The sequence below is a fragment of the Lagenorhynchus albirostris genome, chromosome X (genome assembly GCF_949774975.1).
Source record: "Lagenorhynchus albirostris chromosome X, mLagAlb1.1, whole genome shotgun sequence".
Lineage (NCBI taxonomy): Eukaryota > Metazoa > Chordata > Mammalia > Artiodactyla > Delphinidae > Lagenorhynchus > Lagenorhynchus albirostris.
The window spans coordinates 95576261-95600245 of NC_083116.1; the positions used below are offsets into that span (position 1 = coordinate 95576261).

Consider the following 23985-nt stretch of genomic DNA (forward strand, 5'->3'; position numbering starts at 1 on the left):
TTAAACATGTGTTTGAAATTTCCTTCCAGGTTGACCTAAATTCTAACACAGTTTCCTTGCACATACTGAGCTAAAAGAAATAACATTCATTTCCTGAGTGCCTAGTAAAAATCAGTATCATTCCTCTGTCATTACACCACATATGGCCACACCACAAATTTTTACTGGGAACTTCTTTTTCTTAAAGTTTTTAAGCTGAAAAACATTTATTATAAGATACTCTGTACACTATAACGTAAGCTTCATGAGGTCAGGATTTCATCTCTTTTAACCTGTCAAAAATTCCTCAGTTCTGTTTATGTTTCCAAAGATCCTGTGCCTCACAGAAGCTGTAGTTATGACTGACAGCACATATTGGCTTGAACTGGAAGAATTCCCAAAGCAAAGGTTTCATCAGCCTCCTCTCTATGCCACTTAGGTAATATATGGAGATTGACTTTGTTGCTGTTACTGAGAGTTCACAGTATTTCCCAATAAATGTCTTTCTCCTAACCAAAAATAAAGAAATAAATATAAATAAAGCCCTCAAAGAGCAAGAGAGAGAAAGAGACATGGAGGAAAGACTCTTTAAGAAAGTAGAAGAGAACACTTCCCAACTCATTTCATGATGCCAGCATTACCCTAATACCAAAGGTCCATAAAGGCAAAAGAAAACTACAGACCCATATCCCTCATGAGCACAGATGTAAAAATCCTTAGCAAAATATTAGCAAATTGAATCTAACAATATATAAAAAGGATATACATCTTGACCCAGTAGAGTTTGTACTGGGAATGAACAGCTGGTTCAACATTGGAAAACCAATCAACCTGATTCACCATATTAACAGACTAAAGAAGAAAAATCCACATGGTCATAGCCATAGGTGCGGATTTTAAAATTCAACATCCATTCATGATTAAAACTCTCACAAACTGTGAATTGAAGGGAACTTCCTTAAACCTGATTGAGAGTATCTACAATAAACCTACAGCAAACATTATTGGAAGGGAAAAAAAATATAACAGGTGATATGATTCTGTGTAGAAATTCAAAGGAATCTATAGATAAACAATTAGAATTAATGAGAGTTTAGCAAGATGGCTGATGTAAAATCAGTGTACAAAAATCAATATTTCTATTTACAGTAAAAAACGGAAAATAATTTTTAAATACCCTACATACCACCACCTGCAACACCATAATACTATAAAGTACTCTTGCAAAAAAAATAGAACTTAAGTTTGATTAGGCCTCTAGATCTAATTAGCTATTTGCAGGAAATGAAAAAGACAAAGAGACTTACTGAAGACACCACAGGGGTGAGATCAGAAACTATAGGACAAACAACCAGTTTCTGCAACAAATAATTTGCAAGAAGAAAAGGGAGAGAGGGAAGGAGGGGGAACCTATAGGTTTAAAGGGAATTTAAGAATATTTAAGGAAGAAATGATACAAACTCGGATTTTTTTCAAAGTAATCTTAGGGTGGGTAGGTTGTAAATAAAACAAAGTAAGCCATGAGTTAATAAATGTTGAAGCTGGGTTGTAGATATTTGGGGTTCATTACACTATTCTCTACTCTTGTATATGTTTGAATTTTTCAATATTACAAATTTTTTAAATACCATTTATAAGTTTTTTAATCAACAACCTAGGAACAAACCTAATAAAGTTGTTCAAGACATTTAGAGGATAAATTATAAAACTTACTGAGACATTAAAGAAGACCTAAATAAATGGAAAGACATACTGTATTCAGGGACTAGAAGACTCAATATTGTAAATATTGTAAAGATGTCTATTCCTCCCAGATTGATTCACAGATTCAATTCAATCCCAACCGTTTTGAAATTGACAAGCTAATTTTAAAGTTTTCAAGGAAATGCACAGAATCAGGAATAGTCAAGATGCTCTTCTAGAAGCATAAGGAGGGAGGCCTTGCCCCACTGATGCCAAGATTTATTATAAAGCTGTAGTAATTAAGACAATAAGGTATGGGCTTAGAGATGCTCAAATAGACCAATTGAAGAGAACCCCTGAACACTCTCATACATAAATAGTCACTAGTGAGGAATGAATAGACTTTTCCATAAGTTGTGCTGGGGCAATTGGTTATCTATTAGGGAAAAAATGAGAGAAATTGGACCCCTAACTTCACACCACATACAAAAATCAGTTCCAGTGTATTAAAAACCAAAACATGAAAGACAAAACTATAAACCCTTGAGAAGATAATATTGGAGAATATCTTTAGGGACAAGGAAGGATTTCCTAAAAAAGATATCAAAAATATTTCCCATAAAAGAAAACATTGCTAGATTTGATTAAATTAAAACTAATAAGTTACATTCATCAAATACCATGAAAAGATTAAGAAGGCAAGCCACAGAGTGGAAGAAGATACCTCCAACACATATAACTAACAAAAGTGTAATATTCAGACCATATAAAGAATTCCTACAAATCAATGAGAAGAAGACAACTGGATAGGAAAGTGGTCAAAAGATTTGAACAGGCACTTTACAAAAGAGGAAATCCAATAGCCAATAGCATATAAAAGGTGCTCAATCTCATTAATAATCAGTGAAATGCAAACTCAAAACACAGTGTTATTTCATTACTCGTCCACCATGATGGCTAAAATTATAGACTGATAGTAAGTGTTCACATGGAAGTGGAACAACAGGAACTCTATACTGCTGGTGGGAATGCAAATCAGTACAATCTCATTGGAAAACAACTCGTCATTTTCAATAGCATTGTATGGCATTCTGATAGTCATTTTGGATTCTCCTTATATGTGGCTCACTCGGGCACCCCACATTGGCCCACAAGCAAAGTCATTAAGCAAAACCTTCTGTGGTAATATCTTGAAAGGCAAGTACTTGCTTAGCTTAAACCTAAGAGAGCAACTTTTTTTATTATTATTATTTTAAATTTTTGGCTGCGTTGGGTCTTCGTTGCTGCGCACGGGCTTTCTCTAGTTGTGGCGAGTGGGGGCTACCCTTCGTTGTGGTGTGCGGGCTTCTCATTGCAGTGGGTTCTAGGCGTGTGGGCTTCAGTAGTTGTGGCACATGGGCTCAGTAGTTGTGGCTTGCGGGCTCTAGAATGCAGGCTCAGTAGTTGTGGCACAGGGGCTTAGTTGCTCTGCAGCATGTGGGATCTTACTGGACCAGGGCTCGAACCCATGTCCCCTGCATTGGCAGGCAGATTCTTAACCACTGTGCCACCAGGGAAGTCCTAAGAGAGCAACTTTTTAACAACATTTATGTATATGTTACTAATGCTGAATACTGTAATTATGTAGAACAAAATTATGATTTTTCTGAATGTAATTTTTACTTTGGATTTAATCATAGCTTTTTTTTTCCTACCTAGAATCTTCAAGTAGTAGTAGTACCATTTATTAGGCATCTACTGTGCCTGCCACTGTGCTAGGGATATTATTTACATTTTTTGTTATAATTCTTTACAACAGCCATCCAAGAGGCTCCAAGAGATTAAGGAACTTGCCAATAGAATGCACCGCCTAAGAGCATGGGCTCTGGTGCCAGACTGTCCTCACCCTCCCACTTTATTAGCTGTGTGATTGGGACAAATTAATTAACCTCTCAGTCCTTTGATCCCCTCATCTGTAAAACGGTGACATGATTTCACGTGTTGTTAGAAAGATTAAATGAGTTAATATATGTAAACTTCCTAGAAAAGCACCTAACACTAAATTGATAAAAGCTAGTAAGTGATAGAGCCAGGATTCAAATCAGACCTGTCTCAACTCAAAATCCCACACTCATTCCACTGTATTTCATGACTATATGTTTAGACTTTTCATCTGTGTTATCAGTTAGTATATATTCAAGTGATACAATGTTATTTTCGTATAAGCCTGCATTTTTAAAACCTTTCTAGGAAATTGTCAAGGAGCAGCCTTTATCTGAATGATTTGAAAAGTTTGTGAGGAGTTTGTTCACGCAGGTTCATGTAAACTCTTCAAATGACTGGTTTTCCTCTTTTATCAGCATATAACTATACATTAGTTTTTTTCTTTTCTTTGTGTGCTAGGCGAGTCGCTTGCATTGCCATGGAGAAGACCAAACAGGAGCAGCAAGCCAGCTGTACTTGGTTTGGCAAGAAAAAGAAGCAGTACAAAGATAAATATTTGGCAAAGCACAATGCAGGTAGGGAAAAGTACGACTTACTGAGACCGGTTAAACATCTCAAAGACTGAAGTAGATGTAACATCTCAATTCCGTCTTCAGAGTTCTCTATCAAAAAAAATTTCACCATATGAGATCATCAGCTTGCAAAAACTTTAAGAATCCCTTGCCTTTGATTATTATGTTGGTTATTTGCCAAATATTTTACAGAGCTATACTTTATAGGAAGAAAATGCTATTTGGAAACAGTACTCTCTGGAACTCAAAGAACCCAGTACATTAAGTCCTCCCCTGAGAAATGAGAGACTGAGAGTTTGCTGAATTGCCAGGATTCTTGCCTCCTTGCTGAGATTGGCCTTGAGCAAATACCCTCACTCCTGGCTCCTCTCTGGCCCTTGGACATGGCCCTGTGCCACATTTCTAAGGGCAAAGGTGCGCTCTTAACAGAGAGCTGTGCTGCAAATGGTTCAGTGATTGATCTGAAAGAGTGCAAATGACATTAGATAGATACTAACTTAATTTGGTCAGTTCCTGTCACTAGTCTTCTTCCTTAATGGTATTTCTTAGCCCCTGAAAGACCAAGAACATTATCTTGGCCTACCCTTCATGGTATGTTTGTCTATATGGAAGCTTGCATTCAACTTAAGTCAAAATATTCACTCATTTGCTAAGAACTGAAATGAATACCAAAAAAAGCATGCTCTGTCATTGCAGTAGAATTCCCAGAAGACTCACAGGATGTAACTTAAGTTAACGAAAAGGCATGATGATGTAGGGTGGGATTTACTTATTTTCAATAACTTCTTAATATGACTCCTTTTATAAGGAACTTTTCTGAGGAAGCGCAAGCCCCAACATTGGCATTAGATTAGTTCCCAAGGTTTCAGAAATAACTCCAAACTTCAAACATATGGCAAAGAAAATCAAGTGAATGCAATCATGCACACCCAGTTTGACAGTATAATATTTCTGACAGATATGAAATGCATTTCCCTCTGTAGAGCATTATATTTTATTAGTATTCACTAGGAAAAATTATTTTGAAACTCTGAATGATTTCTTGATCAGAGAGTAAAAGTAAACATTTTGAAGTATTGCATAATGTGGAATGAATGTGAGTGACCACATGGCTTAATTTTAAATGGTTCAGTTAAATGCGGAAATCTTTCCCATCATGATAGTTACAGTGTGCCACATTTTTATTTCCAATAAAAGGTATCATTTCTGGTTATATACCACTATAGAGCACTAGTCTGATAATGGCTATTTTTGTTTTATAAAGGGAAGAAATATTCAAAGTAGATTAGTTAAATATAATTAGTTAAAACTAATTGTAAATGCTCCAGTAGTACTATTTGAAGAAATTCACTGTAGTAGCAGCAGAATGTTGTTTAACATAAAATGTCAGTGGTTATTGCCAGGTCTCCATAATCACCTTTATTTCCATCAGCTTCTAACAGGCTCAGAAGGTCTGTTGACATTACATATATATGTATAACCTTGTAATTTTTACAATGATTTTAAATGATATATAGATGGCATTAAAATTAATTTAAACGTAGAAAAGCAAAGAAAATGGCCGATAAGGCTGTCAATTCATCCTTAGCTTTTTATATTCTACTGATGGAAGGCATGTAGACATGAGTATTCAATTTGCCAACACTCTTTAATTTAGCTCTGAGGAAAAATAAGAAGCCAGTTAATTGAAAAACTAGACTCTCTAAATTCTGACAAAGAGTCTGTTGAATCGTTCACTTGAGAATTTTGCCAGAGAATCAGCATCCCATCTGGTGGCCAGTGTTTTCCAGAGTTAACTTTTTCCATTCTTTGACCACTGGGGCACCACTGATCTTCCACTGTTCCTGTTCTCTCTGATTCATCACAAGTGGTGCTTGGTAGTCCTGCAAACGCACCTGTAAGCTTAATAGCCAGCCCAAGCTAGGACCAGAAGTTAGCACACCTGTGTATCCATGCACCTTTGGCAAATCACTTGGCTCCTGTGGGCCTCAAAACGAGGGAACTGGGTTAGTCAATAAAGGATATCTTTTCTAATTCTAAAGTTCAGTGGATCTCAGGTTATTTCATCACTGGGCCTGATAAATGGATATCATTTAATGAAGCCAAGTACTCATTTGCTGTCCCTTATCTTAAGCTTTAGCTCTGGTAAACATTGCCCATTATGTTTGAAGGCTGTATCACCCTTGCTAGAGAAGGCAGGAACCTCATAGAAATGGAATAGAATTGCTTTTTCTCTGTCGTCTTTAAACACAACACCTCCTATCCAAAACCATGGATCTATCTAAGTTCTTGTAAACTTAAAACTAAGAGGAGACCCACCACTTCTTTGTTATCCACAACATCTTCCTAAGCAGTGGCCTTCCGGGCCTCAGAGCCTTCCTCATGCTCACAGTTCCTTCTACATGTCAGTATTTGTCACTGCCTGAGAGCCTCCTTTGATAGAAAATCTGAGCTTTTTATAAGGTCCTTGCAGGGCCACTCAAGTTTCTGTACAGAACTTGTGTTTAGGCTCATTTGTGACTGTCTAGTCAGAATGTCATTGTTAGGATTCCCACCCGCACAAAATCATCACTCATGAGCTCTCCTATTAGTTTTTCTGGTCTGGAGAAGATGGCTGGCTTTTTCCCTGGACTTTCTAGAATATGCTGCCTGGCATGTCCTTTCTGCCACCATCTCTTCAGCATTCTTCCCCATCACCAGCCAACTCTTACATTTTGTTAATTATAAAGACCAGAAGAACCATTTACTTACTGATTACCTTGCCTTTAGGAGAGATGAAATTGTCAGGAAGGAAAGTCAAGTATTTTATCAGCTGTTCTGCTTTTAGCTATGATGAAAGTTTATCCTAATATGTGGCATTGCCTACATAAAGAATTGCTCTAAAAGAGAGAAACACATACTGTTGACCTCCATTGGGAAGGCAAATGCTTTGAGAACTTTGAAATACCATATTCTTTAATACCAAGAACTAGCCAAATGGGTTCATAGGCCACAAATCCAGCTATGTTTCTGAAAGGTGTCTTCTGACTTATTCAAAAGTCGATTGTAAAATACAGTGGGGGAATCATCCCGTAGTCCTCAGTAAGTTAAAATAAGGGCCATTGGGATTAACATATACACACTACTATATATAAAATAGATAACCAACAAGGACCTACTGTGGAGCACAGGGAACTACACTCAATATTTTGTAATAACCTATAAGGGAAAAGAATCTGAAAAAGAATCTGAATCACTTTGCTGTACACCTACCTGAAACTAACACAACATTGTAAATCAACTGTACTTCAATTTTTTAAAAATGCAACTGATTTTTATACATTGAAAAATAAGTAATTTTTAAAAAATAAAATAAGGGCATATGTTTTGTCTCCTGCTTCAAATCTTTGAGAATTCAGCAGCTATTGTTGACAAGATCCAAACCTTATCATTAAATTCTGAAGTTGTTTACATTTGTAGTAAAAATAAAGGATGAGAACTTTATCAATATCAAGAACTGATGGAAATGATAAAATACTAGAATTATTTCCATTTATGTCACCAGGAAATTCTACATGTCTAGTTAAAGCAGAATTCTGTTCAAATTGTTGCCTACCTCTCACATTATACAGTGGCAGTCTATTAGCTGAATGTGACCCATAACTAAATTTTATTTTTCCCATATACACACGGTGTTTAAAATAATCTTAATTAGTTATCACATTTGAAAATCAAATATTTAACATAAAATCTGGGTTTCTGCCTTTCCTTGAAAGAACAGAGGATGTGGTAACATTAGGCCCACTTTACTCGGCCCAGTGTTACCGTGTACAATGGCTTATCTAAGTGGAGGTTTGTACAGTATTTGAAGATACTAGTATACTTCAAAGCTACTTTGAAGATAGCTTTTCCAACTGAGATATGGAATCAATGTTAAAGGCTTATTTATGGAAAAGATTCTACTGGAGAACAGGTATCTAAATACTCAAAAGTGTCATGAACATTGAGTAGCTTACCAGGAAGTCAGGACAATATGCCAGACAGTATTTCTGAAGCCTTGGGAATAGATTTGATTATGGTGTGTGTAGCGTTTACAGCAAATACATTTTCTGCAACGCATGAAAGACTTTTAGCCACATAAATTTGATGCAAAAAGTATTGTCATGCTTCTAGAAGAACTATACTCTTTGAGGCACTGAGATTCCTCAGCCCTAGGACTTCCAAAATCAATTTAAGATCAAGTTATTAATGTAAACCTTTTTTAAAACTCTTCATTGATTCATTTTCTTTTAATGTTCGAGCCCTGAGCAGTGGTATTTAAATATCCTGAGAAACTCCATTTACATACACACATACAAACATAGAGGATTTCTACAATACCATTCATAGGTGTGTTTAAATTATGTTTAATACCACAAATTAGTACTGTTGACTTTAAAAAGCTATTATTTTTGTTTTCTTTAATACAGAGAACTCTAAAGACGACAAAAAGTGGCCCATAATCTCACTGCCCTGTTGACATTTTTTTAATAGTAAAAGTAATAGGCACATGTGATTAGAAAAGATACAGAATGAAAAGCAAAAGGCTTCCACACCTACACTCCCTGAAGAAGGTTTCTTGTAACTATTCCCAGACAAAATTTGTATGCATATGCTAGTATATAAAACCCACTGGCTTTTATATAAGGATATTGTTGAATTGTTATTAAAATGAGTTTGTTTCTTAATGTGATTTATTTGCCTCATGTTTAGAATATTGCATGGTAAAGTTTCTTTTGTGCATATTATACTTTTATTTTACTAATATATTAAAAGCCATATTTCAATGACCCCTGTACATTTTTCATGCTGTCTTACTCCCAATGGCCTCTGTGCATGTAAGTAACCTGTTGAGTGACTGTGCCTCTTTGTTTTTGACGGTTTCCTTTCATTAAGTCCCTTTTTTTAAATCAGCAAACAACTTAAAACCTTTAAAAGTTCAGTCTCTAAGTGTTCTCCTTATATTCTTTGTATGTCATATTTTAAAATATCCTTTTTTATTGTTTCTCCACCCTATGACTACGTGATGATTTCATTTAGACCGGAGTACCCTCTTCATGCTACTCATATATGGTTAAGATACTGATGTGTAACATATCTGTTCATTTGTCATGTTGATTGTTGATATCTAACTCATTCTTATGTGTTTGAAAAAAATGACTTAATTCAGTAGGATTGGAGTCAGGGCTCTGTAGAGGGAAAGAGATGTGTATACCATTCAGAAAACTTGTGTCATCATCTTGCTCTTTTGTGAGATGCTTGATTGTTTCTATATAATAAAATATATCAGCTTGTTGATGGACCTCTTTCATAAGCATACTTTTCTTGACGAAAATATCACTCAGAGGGCAATAGGTATAAAAAGCAATGCCGTAAGCTCTCCTGCTTTTATTTTTGCAACTCTTCGTCGCTCCATTACCACTGCAGCATGACTAGCTAGCTCCGCCACGCAGACAGCCTCATGTTCATTTTGATTTTCTGAATCTGCCATTAAAGCATTTTGTGGTTTTTAGCTGTTGCTAGAGAATATGCTTTTAAGTCTTTTAGTCAACGTTTATGCAATCAAGTTATCAAAAAAAATGCACAAATACCCATTAACATGCACTAACCCTTATTTTAACATATTGTGTTTCTTTTTTTTTAGTATTTTGGGAATGATACTTTTGTTCGTTTGTTTCTGATCTGTTGCATTCCAGAGTATCCTATTTTGCATTTTAAGGTTCTTTGCTACTGGGAAGAACACAAATGTTAAGGACTGAGCTGATATTCAAAGCATTTGGCCATATTGTTTCAGGGAGTAGAAGCTTCTCTTAACGATTGACTGAAGCATCTCAGATTCCTCTATTACACCATGAAATCAATTTCATGGAATTTATTTCAACCCCTCTAAAATCCAGAGCTTATTCAATATTCTTTTAAAAAAGAAATTTCAGTGTGTGCCTGACAACATATGGGTAGTACCACACAGAAAAATATTCTGGGAAACATAGACACGTGATTTTAGCCTTCTTGTGAGAATTTTCAAATGTGTTGTGAGAATTGGACTACCTTAAACTTCGACAGGAACGGTCATCCTCTTGGGAAAGTTTTTGTAATAGTTTTGTGAAGAGGCAGGTTTCCAAAAAACATTTTTTAAAGCGTTTCTTCTCAGTCTGTAATGATTAGAGAACTCCCCTTTTGCAAAAGTTTCCAAGCTCAGACTCTGCTTCATGCTTCTTCCCATTCTGTCCATCCTAACTTACTTACCACACACAAGCTGACAAAGTTTGGGGCCCAGGGAAGCATGTTCCCCTACTTACATACCCAAGACTTTCCATTGAATGGATAGCTGGGTTACAATAAAACTTGTGAGATGCTCATTTCCAAAGCGTGTGGAATCATAGTTGCAAAACTTGACTTTGAAGGAAATCTAGCATGCTACCTTCAGCAACTCTGTTGAAAGAAAGAACCATCAAGTTAAAGACCAGCTGTCCATGCATCTCTCATCCATCCCTAGAAATAATCTAGCTGGCCTCTTTCTTGGTTAACTTTAGTTGCATTCATGTTGGTCACTGTCTGCAGACTTTTTCTTTTTAGTATTGCTGATTTCTTAGAATTGCAAAAATATGAACAGCATGTTGTTTTGAATGAATTCATATGATTTGTTGGATACTGCATGAAAAGATATGCAGTATCTTTTACAACTGGACTTTTATGCATGTGCTCAACATATCTTTGGATGACCCTAGTTCTAAAGTGCATTTTCATGGGCTTAAAAATGAAATTTTCTCCCAAAAGGTTATATGACTTAAATTACATGTAAGCTATATATTGTAAGTTGGATCCATATTTTTTAAGACATGGCTTTACTATAATTTTGGTTTTGCCAGTAAAATTATAATTTACATACATGAAATATTCCTTCTGTAAATTTATATTCTTTCTAAATCTTTGCATTTTAGTGTTTGATCAATTAGATCTTGTTACATATGAAGAAGTAGTAAAACTGACAGCATTCAAAAGGAAAACACTAGTCTTGTTAGGTAAGTTTAACTGCATAAGTGGCTTTCTTATTTTCATCTTCAAAACAGTTTATGAATATTATTAACAATTATCAATTTTTAACTTCCTTTTTAAAAAATGACATAGGTGCGCATGGTGTTGGGAGAAGACACATAAAAAACACCCTCATCACAAAGCACCCAGACCGGTTTGCGTACCCTATTCCACGTAAGCAATGTTTCACTCTCCTTTAAGTATATTTTTCCTAGTACTTTTCTAATCTTGTAATTTACATATTTTTTCTGATTACATAAGTAATAACTGTTCATTATAGGAAATTTGGAAAGTCCAGAAAAGAACAAAGAAGAAAATGAGTTAACAGTTAATCCCAACCTCACTCTCAATATTTTATTGTATACCCTTCCAGGCTTCTCTTGGTGCAAACACGTCGTGTGTGTGTGTGTGTGTGTGTGTGTGTGTGTGTGTGTGTGTGTGTGTGTGTGTGTGTGTGTGTGTGTGTGTGTGTGTGTGTGTGTGTGTGTGTGTGTGTGTGTGTTGTTATCATTGTCGTTTAACAAGACTGAGCTCGTTCAGTCTATTTGTAATCTAATTTTTCCAACAATATGCCATAAATGTTACCCAGATGAATTATTCTTCAGAAAAATAGGTTTTAATGATAGTATAATTTTCTTTGATATAACAATATTTTCCTTAATCTGTACCTAAATTCTTGACTTTTATCACTTTTAAAACCCAATGTGCTATCCATTGTTTATTGTAAAGAATTTTAACTCTGTAATATTTTTATTCCCCTTATTTTCTATATCTTATCCTTAACCTCTTGTCCTCTTTGTTTCCTCAACTACAAAATGAAGTAATTCCAGGAAAATAAAGAGGATTTGAGATCATATGAACACTTAGCAGATACTGGATAGATAATAGCCATCTTGCTACCATCATTTTATTTTATTTTTTATTATTATTATTATTCCAAAGTTTAAAATTTGAATCCCAAAAGCTTTTTAGCAGTTAGAGCTTTGTTCGGGGTGGGAAGAGCTAAAGGAGAATGATTTTTAAGAGCAACAGGAGAGTGAATTCCCTGGCGGTCCAGTGGTTAGGACTCTGCGCTTTCAACTGCCGAGGGCCCGGGTTCAATCACTGGTCGGGAAAAAGAGCAATAGGAAAAAATGGGAAGATTGGCTCCATCCTGTAGGGCCTTCCAATGCCATGTCAGCACGACTTACTGTTTTCTCTACATCCCAGAGAGCTGTGAGGCTTCATAAGACCACTCTCATCCCAGAACCCTGTCTGATTTACTCAAAAAAGAAATTCATCGAATATTCTTTCAGTTGGTACCACTGGAGTTTTCTAGTAAAACGCTTTAAAATGTTCTTTTAATTCTCTTTATGTCTAGATCATGAATACAGCAAGCTTCACTAACATTTAGTTTCTTCTTGATCACATAAGCAGTTGAACTTCCATGTTATTAAATGGCCAATTAACTAGCTTGGTTTTAAAGTGTGTTATTGCTGACCCCAATCATGTCTACTTGCTGTAATATTTGACCCTGGGTGTATACATAGCATATGTTTACCTACCGAAATGACCGAAGATAGGACAACATCAACATAGTATGCTGTTTCTTCAGCTTTTCATGTGCCTGGAGAAAGGGTTCTTCTTTAAAACATCCACATTTTGATGTCCATGAGCACTTGGCAGTTCTACAGTCTAGTTGGGGCAGGAGAGGGGAAACTCCCCCTGGGTTTGGACTCATGTACAACAAAGAATAGCATGAATTTGTTCTTGCTCAAAAAAGGAAAGAAGCAAAGGGAGAAAGAAAACTAAAACTGCTGTTCCTGGCTTGTCTAGAAAAACATTTCCTAAAGTGTGTTTTGCAGAATCCTGGTCCTATTAGTATCCCACAGAACTAGGACTTATTGGCAGATATTTTAGTATACACTCGCTTAGGTCAGGGGTCAGCAAACCTTTTCTGTAAAGGACTAAACAGCAAATATTTGGGGATTTGAAGGCCATATGGTCTCTGACACAACTGCTCAACTCTGCCATTGTGAAAGCAGCCACAGACAATATGTAAACAAATGAGCATGGCTCTTTTCCAATAAAACTTTATTTACAAGAACAGACAGTGGGCCGTATTTGGCCTACAGGCCCTAGTTTGCCAATTCCTGCTTTAGGTCTTTCCTAACTGTTATGGCCATATCTGGCTATGGTCATTATATTTTCAATATGGTATCCCTTTTGCTGTATCCTGACATTCTCCTTTTGCATGATGCTGTATACCAGCACTGTTCAATAGAACGTTCTCTCATAATGACAGCATTAGTTATCTGCACTGTCCAGTACAGTAGCCATTAACCACATGTGGGTATTGAACCCCTGAAATGTGGCTAGTGAGGCTGAGGAACTGAATTTTTAATTTTATTTAATTTTAATTTACTTAAATTTAAATAACCATATGTGGTTTTCCATTTTTTTAAATTCTTCTTGTTTCCTTCTCTTAAGACCTAACTGCATTAAGGCATAGAGTGAGTTATGTTAACCCTGGGTCATTTAGTGTCTTTCCCCTGTGGTGACCCGTGAAGGGATGAAATAGATCTCACCTAAACACAGCAAGATTCACCAAACCAAACAACTAACCAACTACTGTGGTCCAATGTCACATAAACAAATATGACTTCTAGAATTTAGTTCTACAAAGCTACTGGGGGTGGGAACAGGGCATGAGACATACTACAGAATCCATAGCTTTTAAGAGGAGATTGAGTCTGGGTAGGTCCATTGGGAGCATCAGCTCATAAGCTCAGCCTTTTAAACCTCTCTTGACATGTAACTTTGCAGACACCACCAGACCTCCAAAGAAAGATGAAGAAAACGGAAAGAATTATTACTTTGTATCTCATGACCAAATGATGCAAGACATCTCTAATAACGAGTACCTGGAGTATGGCAGCCACGAGGATGCAATGTACGGGACAAAACTGGAGACCATCCGGAAGATCCATGAGCAAGGGCTGATCGCAATACTGGACGTGGAGCCTCAGGTAATGCCTAGCCAACCCTGGCGCCCTGTCGTCCTGCCTGCATGCTAAGCTCAGGTTCTGAAATGAAAAATGGCATCAGAACATCACAGGTCACATAATAATTGAATAGTAAGCTACAGGAAAGTATCGGCAATGAAGGCACCATGAATTAACCGTCTAGAATGCAAGCTGACTAATCGTTGCACTCAGGGCACACACAGTGTATTTAAGAAGTAGAGACTGTTCTCTTATGAGATTCGGTATACTCAGAAGCTCAATAAAGTGCCCAGTCGGGTCTGTGCCTGCCAGAAATCCTACAGGAGTCTGACTCAGGATGAGACTGGCGCTTTAACACAGCAGCCACCTTTCCTCTCTTGGTACAGCTCACACTAGACCATCAGAGTCTCTGCCAGCATGTTACGTTAATCGCCAGCAAGAAATTTTGATCCTGGGGCCTGGGTCCGAAATACAGCACCAGCTTTATGAATGCAAGCATGAGCAAGCCCCGGGGGATGCCAGGCAGAGCAGGGATAGAGACCCGTGGTGGTTCTTAGCCTCTGCCATCTCTTTACTGAGGGACAATGCCTGACCCTGAGCTAAAACTAGGAGGCATATGGAGAACTTGGAGAGGACTCAGAGCTAGACGCAGAGACGATTAGATGATCTGCAGATACGTCCTACACTAGAAGCAATAGAAATTGTTAAACTTGAAAAGGAGAAAGCCAAAGGCCTTACATCAAAAATGCTAACAAGCTAGTTTTCATCTCTGAGGACAACCTAAGAAGAAGTGGGACTCAAAGCCCAGTAGGAAGGATTTGGGAGTTGTAGACATCAGGGCAGGTTACCAGAGAGGCTTGCGGATGCCCGTGTGACTCCCAGGCCTCCCGTTTCTAAGACCAACCTGTACCAAAAATCCCTTATCACTTACAAACAGAATCAGTATACCACCTGCTGAAATGGTAGACCAGCTCCCCTCAAGCAGGCTCCATTTCATCAGAGGGCCTACCTGGCTACCCCAGGCAGGGAAGATCCCTGTTCAAGGGCCACTGTATGAAACTTGGTCTCCTAGCCATCCCCGAAGGGAGGACGGAACCGGCTTAGCCAGGGTCTGTGTGACTCGGGGCCTGATGGCTCAGTTACTTGGCTCCAAGATCCTAACATCAGGGCCAGTGGCTTCACCCATTTCCATGTCACAGCACCTGATGGGGTTCTTGAACTTGGAATCTGGTTAAGGGGCTGGGGAGGAAAGCAACATTAGGGTGAACACTATACAGTTTACTTAACAATGAACTTGGATCTTTATAGAACTAAATATATGATGTGTAATGCAGATTGATTTTTGTTTAACTACTAATCCCTCCTTACTAGGGATTGGAAAAATCTTCTGGCCAGGGGTGGCTAGAGGAAAAGTCTCAACCCTGGTCCTGGTCTTCGACATCCTCTCCTTGGGTTCCACACTGGTCTTCACCTGAACGTCGTTTTCTGCTGGTAGCAATGTCTCTAGCAGTATGCTGGCTGCGGGGCTCCTCAGACCCCCTCTGCATTACCTCAGTCCACTTTCCAGGGCTTTCTGCCTCACCTGCTGCCGCCACCACCGCCGCTATTGCTGCTGCTGCCCCACTCCTGGCGTCCAGCTCTCCCCATGCCCAGCCCAGCCCAGCCATGCACTGCTCTGCACTGCTGAGCGGGAGATACTTCTCTCGGCCTTATCAGGCTGCCCACAGCAGTCACTTTCACGTGTGGCACTGGGCACCAGAACACCCCTCGGCCTGGCCTGGGCATTTTCCCTGCTCCCTGTCTGCTGGAGGGCTCACTGCATTCTTCTCTCCTGCTTCCTCTGTCCCCTCCTCAGAACCGTGATCTCTCGGGAGAGATAGGGATCCTGTTCTCTGCCTGAGCCTTTTAGGGCCCGTGGCCCTGGGGTCAGGTATCACCCGGATCCTGCTCCTCTAGTTGGTCTGCTTGACCACTCTGGTCCCAGGCTCTCCTGCCCAGTGCTCCCAGGCCTAGTCCTGCTCTCACACCAGCCACTGCATCCAGCGGTCCAGCTACAGGTGCCCACAGGCTCTGCACCGCTTGGGCTTCTCTGCCTTCGGCCCACTCTCTCCCCAGGCTGGACAAGGCCCGCACCCTGCCTTCAGGATGCCCGTGGCCATGACCAACTTGCTGTCAGGCAGGTCCTCGTTGCTCCAGGGAGGCTCTCCTCCTTAGGACCTTTTCCCACCCCGGCCCATTTGATTACCTGCTGTACTGTACCTCAGACAGTTTGCCTCAATCAGCGTGTATTAAGTACTTGATATATTCTAAGCATTGTGGCATGAGCTAAGAATACAAATAAGGCAAGCTGGTAAGGGTGAAATTCCTTCCTCAGTGTTCATCAAAAACTCTATGACAGAAGTGCCATGTGGCTTTTTTGTTTGTTTGTTTTTGGCTGTGTGGGGTCTTCGTTTCTGTGCGAGGGCTTTCTCTAGCTGTGGCGAGCGGGGGCCACTCTTCATCGCGGTGCGCGGGCCTCTCACTGTCGTGGCCTCTCTTGTTGCGGGCCACAGGCTCCAGACGCACAGGCTCAGTAGTTGTGGCTCACGGGCCCAGTTGCTCCGTGGCATGTGGGATCTTCCCAGGCCAGGGCTTGAACCTGTGTCCCCTGCATCGGCAGGCGGACTCTCAACCACTGCGCCAGCGGGGGAGCCCCCCATGTGGCATTTTTAAAAACCCTCTCATTGCTGACACCACTCCCACTCTGTGTGGACCATAGAAAGCCTCACCTAACACTGGGGTTCAGCTCATTTTTTTTTTTTTTAGGCACCAAAATTTTTATTAACCCACCTTCTTGCTCTCTTTTGACATTATAAACCAAATTAATCTCTTTTTGACCCAGAGTTGTGATGGGAACCATCAAGTTACAATGTGCTTTTGCGTTTCTTTGGCCCCTCTCAACCTCTGGCTATCACTTCTCTCGTGCTTTCTTGGCTATCCCTTAACAATATATTCCAACCCCTGTGAAATAGGGACTAAAAGTACCAACCTCATGGTTCTGAGGTTTAAGAGAATGCCAAGCACTAAGCCGGGCTCTCAGGAGCATTCAATCGCCAGCAGTTCCTCCACACCCTTTGACATAGCTCCTTCTCATCTGTCATGGGCTGAGGAACCGACGAGCCTGTAAACCAAGAACATGGGTATAAAGTCCATAGGCCAAGTGAGGGCCTGGATGGTAAAGTGCGTGGGCTTTGTGAACACCACTGCCAACTTCCAGCCTAAGGAAGGACTGAGTGAGCGGTTCCAAAACCCCTGAGCTCATGGTTCCCTGTGGGTAACTCCCATGTATCTCTATCATGACCAGGGCTTGAGGAGGGACTTCTCAATTCCCCCTGCCACACTTGGAACAGTATGAGGGATGCAGCAGAGGCCAAAGACTGACTAGCCCCAGGGAGTTGATGGGGAACATTATCAAACCAATCTCAAAGGTGGTGCCATTTGCTCTTGGGGAGGAGAGGTGGGACCCAGGCAAGGACAGCAGCTGGAAGGCAAAGGGCAGGCCTGGTTCTCAATAGCGGTAGTGATCAGGTTTGAAGGGGCCATCACGGGACATGCCCAGGTACTGGGCCTGCTTCTCAGTCAGCTTCACATTCAGCTTGCCCAGGTGGGCTTCAGCCACTGCTTCATCCAACTTCTTGGGCAGACAGTGGACCCCGACAGGGTACTTGTCTGTTAGAGCTCAATCTGCGCCAGCACCTGGTTGGTGAAGGAGTTGCTCATCACGAAGCTGGGGTGGCCCATGGCGCAGCCCAGGTTGACCAGCCGGCCCTCGGCCAGAAGGATGATGCAGTGCCCGTTCTTCAACAAGTAGCGGTCCACCTGGGGCTTGATGTTCACCTTCTCCACAGCGTTCTCATTCAGCCACTTGACATCAGTCTCCACGTTAAAGTGTCCGATGTTCCACACAATGGCGTCATCTTTCATCTGTTCAAAGTGCCGGCCGAGGATGATGTCGATACAGCCCGTGGTGGTGACAAAGATGTTGCCCTCCTGACAGGCCTCATCCATGATGGTAACATCATAGCCCTCCATGGCAGCCTAAAGCGCGTTGATGGGGTCAATCTCTGTGATGATGACGCGGGCCCATCTTATACAGGTTGTAGACCCCCGTTGTGGTCTCTCCGGAGATGCCTCAGATGCCTGACAAGGAGTTGTGGGTACTTGGTGTGGATGAGGTTGGTGAGGTCACCACCATCGTCCAGAATCATGTTGAGGGGCCCATCCTTGAAGTACAGTATCTGCTCAGTGCACCACAGATACTCCTCGTCCGTTTCACCCTTCCAGGCGTACACTGGAATGCCAGCCTTGACAAAGGCAGCTGCTGCATGGTCCTGGGTGGAGAAGATATTGCAGCTGGACCACCGCACCTCAGCACCCAGGGCAACGAGGGTCCCAATGAGGACAGCTGTCTCCACGGTCATGTGCAGGCAGCCGGCAGTGAGGGCGCCCTTCAGTGGTTTGGAGGCCGAGTACATCTCCCACATGCACGTCAGGCCCGGCATCTCATTCTCTGCAAGGTCCAGGGCCTTGCATCCCCAGGCGGCCAGGCTGATGTCAGCGACTTTGTAAGGCAGCTTGTCTGACGTGCTGGCGGCATTTCCGCACAGAGTGATGGACACGGGCGAAGGGGGCCGAGCCTCAGGCTGGGGATAGGCGCGGGGCGGGTGGCGCCGGGCAGGGCCAGCTCATTTAGTTTGTGCCGTCTTAATTAATTTTAGATAGTTGAGTCCAAACCAAACACATGTCTAATTATACTGTATAAGATGTTGTGGTTCAACTTTAAACCTAAGGGACTATCCTAAAGACTTTAAACCAGAAGAAAATGAGTAACCTGGCTTCTTTTAAAATAATGAGAATAGATTGTGTTCCTCTATATTTTGCCAAGCATTAGTACTCCTTACCTAATCCTTGTAACACCGAGCTAGAGACATCAGTATCTACTTTTGAGGATGAAGAAACCAAGGCTTAACGTAATTTTCACTTGAACAGTCTTGGTTTGGATTTGGGGGTTTTTGTTTTGTTTTGTTTTTACAGTAAATCTTAGACTCCTTTCACTGTACCATCCTAGAAGAGTTAACCCTGTTTAATCCTTAAGCTGGTGTGCCTTGTATGTATGTAGTAGTACAATTTAAATCTTTATTTTAACATTTAGAAAAATCTGTAAGGCGGTCAAACCTGAGGAAAGCTATAGAGCTGACTTCTCATAAAGCCATGGCTCAGAAAATAATCTATGTCCCTAAAGCTGGAACTATAATAGCTCCAGTGTGTAATCAAAACAATTTTAGATTTTAATTTTATTCTGATTTGTCCATTTGCAGCATTAAAGAGTTGACAGTAGCAGAATATTTGTGGCTTTGCTTCTGCCCCCAGAGGGAAAGGTTGTCATCAAGGGGTAGGTACAGTCTTGTTAGGAATCTGTGCTTGGAAACAACAGCCATGTTTTAAACTAGAGGCTGTTTTGTGAAGTCAGTTGGCTCTCTTAAGATTGTTTCTGGGGTCACTGTGTTCTTCCTTAAGCCCTTAGACCTTGGTGCAAAATGACTCAGATGCTTGCCCTTTTTAATTTTGCAAAAAAACAGGTAAGTCTTAAAGATGTCTGCTTCTTAGATACTTGGTCAAATGAGTTTTTATTCCTTGAGGGTAGTAACCTGACAATTATTGGCCATAGATGAGCCATTAAATCAATTTATCTCCAAAAGAGAACTTTAAATGTTAAATTAATGCTTCTTTGGCTGTTTGAACCCAGTGTATTTTCAGTGATCTTTCTAGACTCTCTCTCCCCTCTCTGGGATTCAGAAAGAGATATTTGCCTGTAAATATTAACAAATTTGTGTCTCATCTTAAAAGTCAAAAAGGAAGTGGTTTTAGAGATCATCTTAAAGCCACCTATTAGTGGCCTGAGGGAGGGGAATCCTTGTGAAGCAATTCCATTTCCTGTTCCTGAACTTCAGGCAAGCTGAGTCTGCACACGCACGCACGCACACACACACAAAAAAAAACTGGCCCCCACTTGAGACCCATAAGTAGAGCAGAGTATGGGGACAGAGGCCTTCGAGAAAAAAATGAGGACATGTGTGGTGACTCTGCTGAAGATAAGAGGGAGACTAGACAAGAACATCTCAGTCAGGATTCTAGGCATCGTATAATCTTTGAAAGTACAATAATATAGGAGAGAAACTCAAAGCCATGAAAAGGAGGAGGAAGCAAATATATTCAGTACTAACCACAGAGACTACTGTAGTTAGTTACTGTGATAAACATGAAATTTGGCTCTGAACTTCCTGGCAACCAGGACAAAGAGGAGAATGTCACGGATCACATAATTCTCATCTAATAGAAGTATGTCAGTTCTTTCCTTGGAGTTAACTACTAAAGGAATATAACCTGATTCTTAGACATAAGAGGCATTTGGTGGTGTGGTGAGTACAGTCTTCCTGGACAGTCTCATGCAGTAGGTGCAGAATGACCTTCGTGTTTTCGTGGATAAAAACTAAGGGTGTGAATGCCGTGCAGAGAAGGGTAATCCGCAGGGAGCTAACGGTTGCCGAGTCGTGTGTTTTCTGGTGTAGAATAGAATAGCAGGCTAGAACTGAAAATAGACAATTGGGTGGCTATCAGGCTGCAGTCATTGAGTGGAGAAAAGACCATTTCACGACTGGGGTGGCATTCTCGACTTCATCCGTGGGTTGTGGCTGTGTGGACTTCCATCTGGCGCTCAGAGTAGCTTCAGCGATGGAAGCAAGGGTAGGGACTGTGCCTTAGGATTTTTTTTTCCCCATCTAAGTTGCCCAGAAGGTGGCTCTCGGTGGATGTGGGATGATGAGGAAAGCTTATGTGTCAACTGACCCTGGAGTCACCTGAATTATGAGCACAGGAAGGATAGAAAAAGGCCCAAAATAATATTCACAAAAAGGACAGTTCTAAGTGAAGATCACTGTTAAGCTCGATTGAGCTATATACAGAGTTTTTCATGATGGTTGTTCCTTGCTAAAATCTTCAGTCACAAAAGGATTTGCAAGGAAATGCCAATTGCCTCTTTCAAAAATGAACATATAGAAGCTTGAAGAGCTCTCCCATGGGGAATCTGAGCCTGTGACTTTCACAATTAAAGCAGTTTGAGGGCAGGTAAAACAATGTGCCAGGCTCCCTTACCCCACAAGGAGAAACTGTAACTAAACAAGAGGAAAAGACAACCCTCAGAATGGGAGAAAATATTTGCAAACGAAGCAACTGACAAAGGATTAATCTCCAGAATTTACAAGCAGCTCATGCAGCTCAATATCAAAAAAATCAAACAACCCAATCCAAAAATGGGCAGAAGACCTAAATAGACATTTCTCCAAAGAAGACATACAGATTGCCAACAAACACATGAAAGGATGCTCAACATCACGAATCATTAGAGAAATGCAAATCAAAACTACAATGAGGTATCACCTCACACCAGTCAGAATGGCCATCATCAAAAGGTCTACAAACAAATGCTGGAGAGGGTGTGGAGAAAAGGGAACCCTCTTGCACTGTTGGTGGGAATGTAAATGGATACAGCCACTATGGAGAACAGCATGGAGGTTCCTTAAAAAGCTAAAAATAGAACTACCATACGGCCCAGCAATCCCACTACTGGTCATATACCCTGAGAAAACCGTAATTCAAAGAGTCATGTACCACAATGTTCATTGCAGCTCTATTTACAATAGCCAGGACATGGAAGCAACCTAAGTGTCCATCAACAGATGAATGGATAAAGAAAGATGTGGCACATATATACAATGGAATATTACTCAGCCATAAAAAGAAACGAAATTGGGTCATTCGTAGAGATGTGGAGGGACCTAGAGTCTGTCATACAGAGTGAAGTAAGTCAGAAAGAGAAAAACAAATATCGTATATTAACACATATATGTGGAATCTAGAAAAATGTTACAGATGAACCTATTTGCAGGGCAGGAATAGAAAGGCAGACGTAGAGAACAGATGTGTGGACATGGTGGCGGGGGAGGGTGAACTGGGCGATTAGGTTTGACATAAATACACTACCATGTGTAAAACAGATAGCTAGTGGGAACCTGCGGCTCAGCTCGGTGCTCTGTGATGGCCTAGTTGGGTGGGATGTGGGAAAGGGGAGGGGGATGTGTGTATACATGTAGCTGATTCACTTCACTGTGTGGCAGAAACTGGCACCATTGTAAAGCAAGTGTAGTCCAATAAAAATAAATAAGTAAAAAAATAAAATTCAGAAACATAATCCTAGGAAAAGTGAGTCTTGCACTAAACAGGAAAGTCAAAACCTTTACCAACCAATTTGCCTCTTACATGCCTTTATATTCATAGAGGCCAAGAGATTCTCTTCAGCCATGAAGGCACAGTGCCCTCTAGTCAAACCTGCCTCAAAAGGCAAAATAGACTTTGTGTGAATTATATGTACTGCTTTTACATTTTTGTTTGGTCAAAAGACTATTTCTGCCAGGTGCCATCTGGGGCATGAGGAGGACAACTGAACAAGACGCAGCCCCTGCCCTCAGGAAGCTTAGCCGCCAGCATTCAGGCACTTGCATTTCCAGGGTGGCGGGCACTACAGGTGCCTAAGTGTGGGTGTGTCAGGAGCATAGCGGCAGGGCGCCTGACTCGGCTCAGAGCTCATAAAGGACTTTCCAGAAGAAATAACACTCAGCCAAGCAATAGGGAAAGTGGGGAGGGGGACGAGGGCATGGAACGTCCAGGCGGAGGGAGTAGGAAGACAAAGGCTGGCCCTTTCTGGAACTGAAAGTAGTTCGGCGGGGCCAGTCCATGGAAGGGAAGAGACAGAAAGGTAAGCGTGGGCCAGCTCATGAGGCAGGGATCTGACATTTATGCTCAGGAGGGTACATTTTATCCCAAGGCCAAGAAGGAGCTCCTGAAGGGCTTGGAGTGGACGAGTGATGGAATGGGATTTGCATTTCCAAAAGACTGTTCTAGTGGCAGGGTTTAGTAGGATTGGAAAGCAGCAAAACTGGAGGCAGGGCACCCAAATTGCTACTACAGCAAACCAGACACAAGAGGGAGGAATAGGGCAAAGCAAACAATTGAAAGGCTATTTACAAAGCAAACTATGTGGCTAACAGAATGGACATGTTAAATTCTTATATAAAGGGCCGCAAGATATTTACCCCTGACGCATACGAATTAATTACATGTCAGCCATTTGTGAACTGTGTGCCTATGTTGGGTTTTGTTGCGGGCTTGGGGGTGTCCTGTCCTAGGGGAGCAGCAGAAGCAGCAACCCCTTATCAGAATCAACTCCCACAGCATCAGATGCTGGCTTTGCAGTATGTCTGTGCAAACTAGTAGCTTGCAGTTAGAGGTTTCTGATACCTTGAAATGGAACTGAAAGGGGCCTCAGAGGTCCCTGTCCCTTGAATGCGGCATCTTCTCATGGGCCTACAAATTGCCCACAGCCATACGGCTTCTATAGTGGCTCCAGGCTCCATCCCTGGACAGAGTGTGCCATCCCTATGAGTCCCACAAAGGAGAGGGCTTTCCTCAGGACAACTCAGAAGGCCTATGTCAGTGCGAACACAGCCCTCGCGGTCACAGTGGCTATGATTTGCTCTCCTCATGAGCAATCTGAAATTTGAAATGTGGTATAGTGCACTCTGGATAAGTGCTGAAGCCACCCTGCTGGTCCGAGTCTACCCCAAAATGCATTTCCTAGGAATTAAAATTCAGGCTACAACTAATAACCAGGTTTAAATGAACATTAACCAACATAA

General features: G+C 41.0%; 1 protein-coding gene and 1 pseudogene across 12 annotated transcripts in view; one reads left to right on the forward strand and one right to left on the reverse strand.

The window, feature by feature from the left end:
- The window catches only part of CASK (calcium/calmodulin dependent serine protein kinase), a 387591-nt gene that overhangs the window by 357856 nt on the left and 5750 nt on the right, over positions 1–23985 (forward strand). For all 12 annotated transcript variants that reach the window (XM_060137166.1, XM_060137172.1, XM_060137168.1 and 9 more), the window contains 4 exons: positions 4045–4160; positions 11117–11197; positions 11304–11384; positions 14016–14218. In XM_060137166.1, the coding sequence (XP_059993149.1) occupies positions 4045–4160; positions 11117–11197; positions 11304–11384; positions 14016–14218 (481 nt within the window). The remainder of the gene's footprint in view (positions 1–4044; positions 4161–11116; positions 11198–11303; positions 11385–14015; positions 14219–23985) is intronic.
- On the reverse strand, positions 17067–18822 carry LOC132513619 (adenosylhomocysteinase-like; annotated as a pseudogene).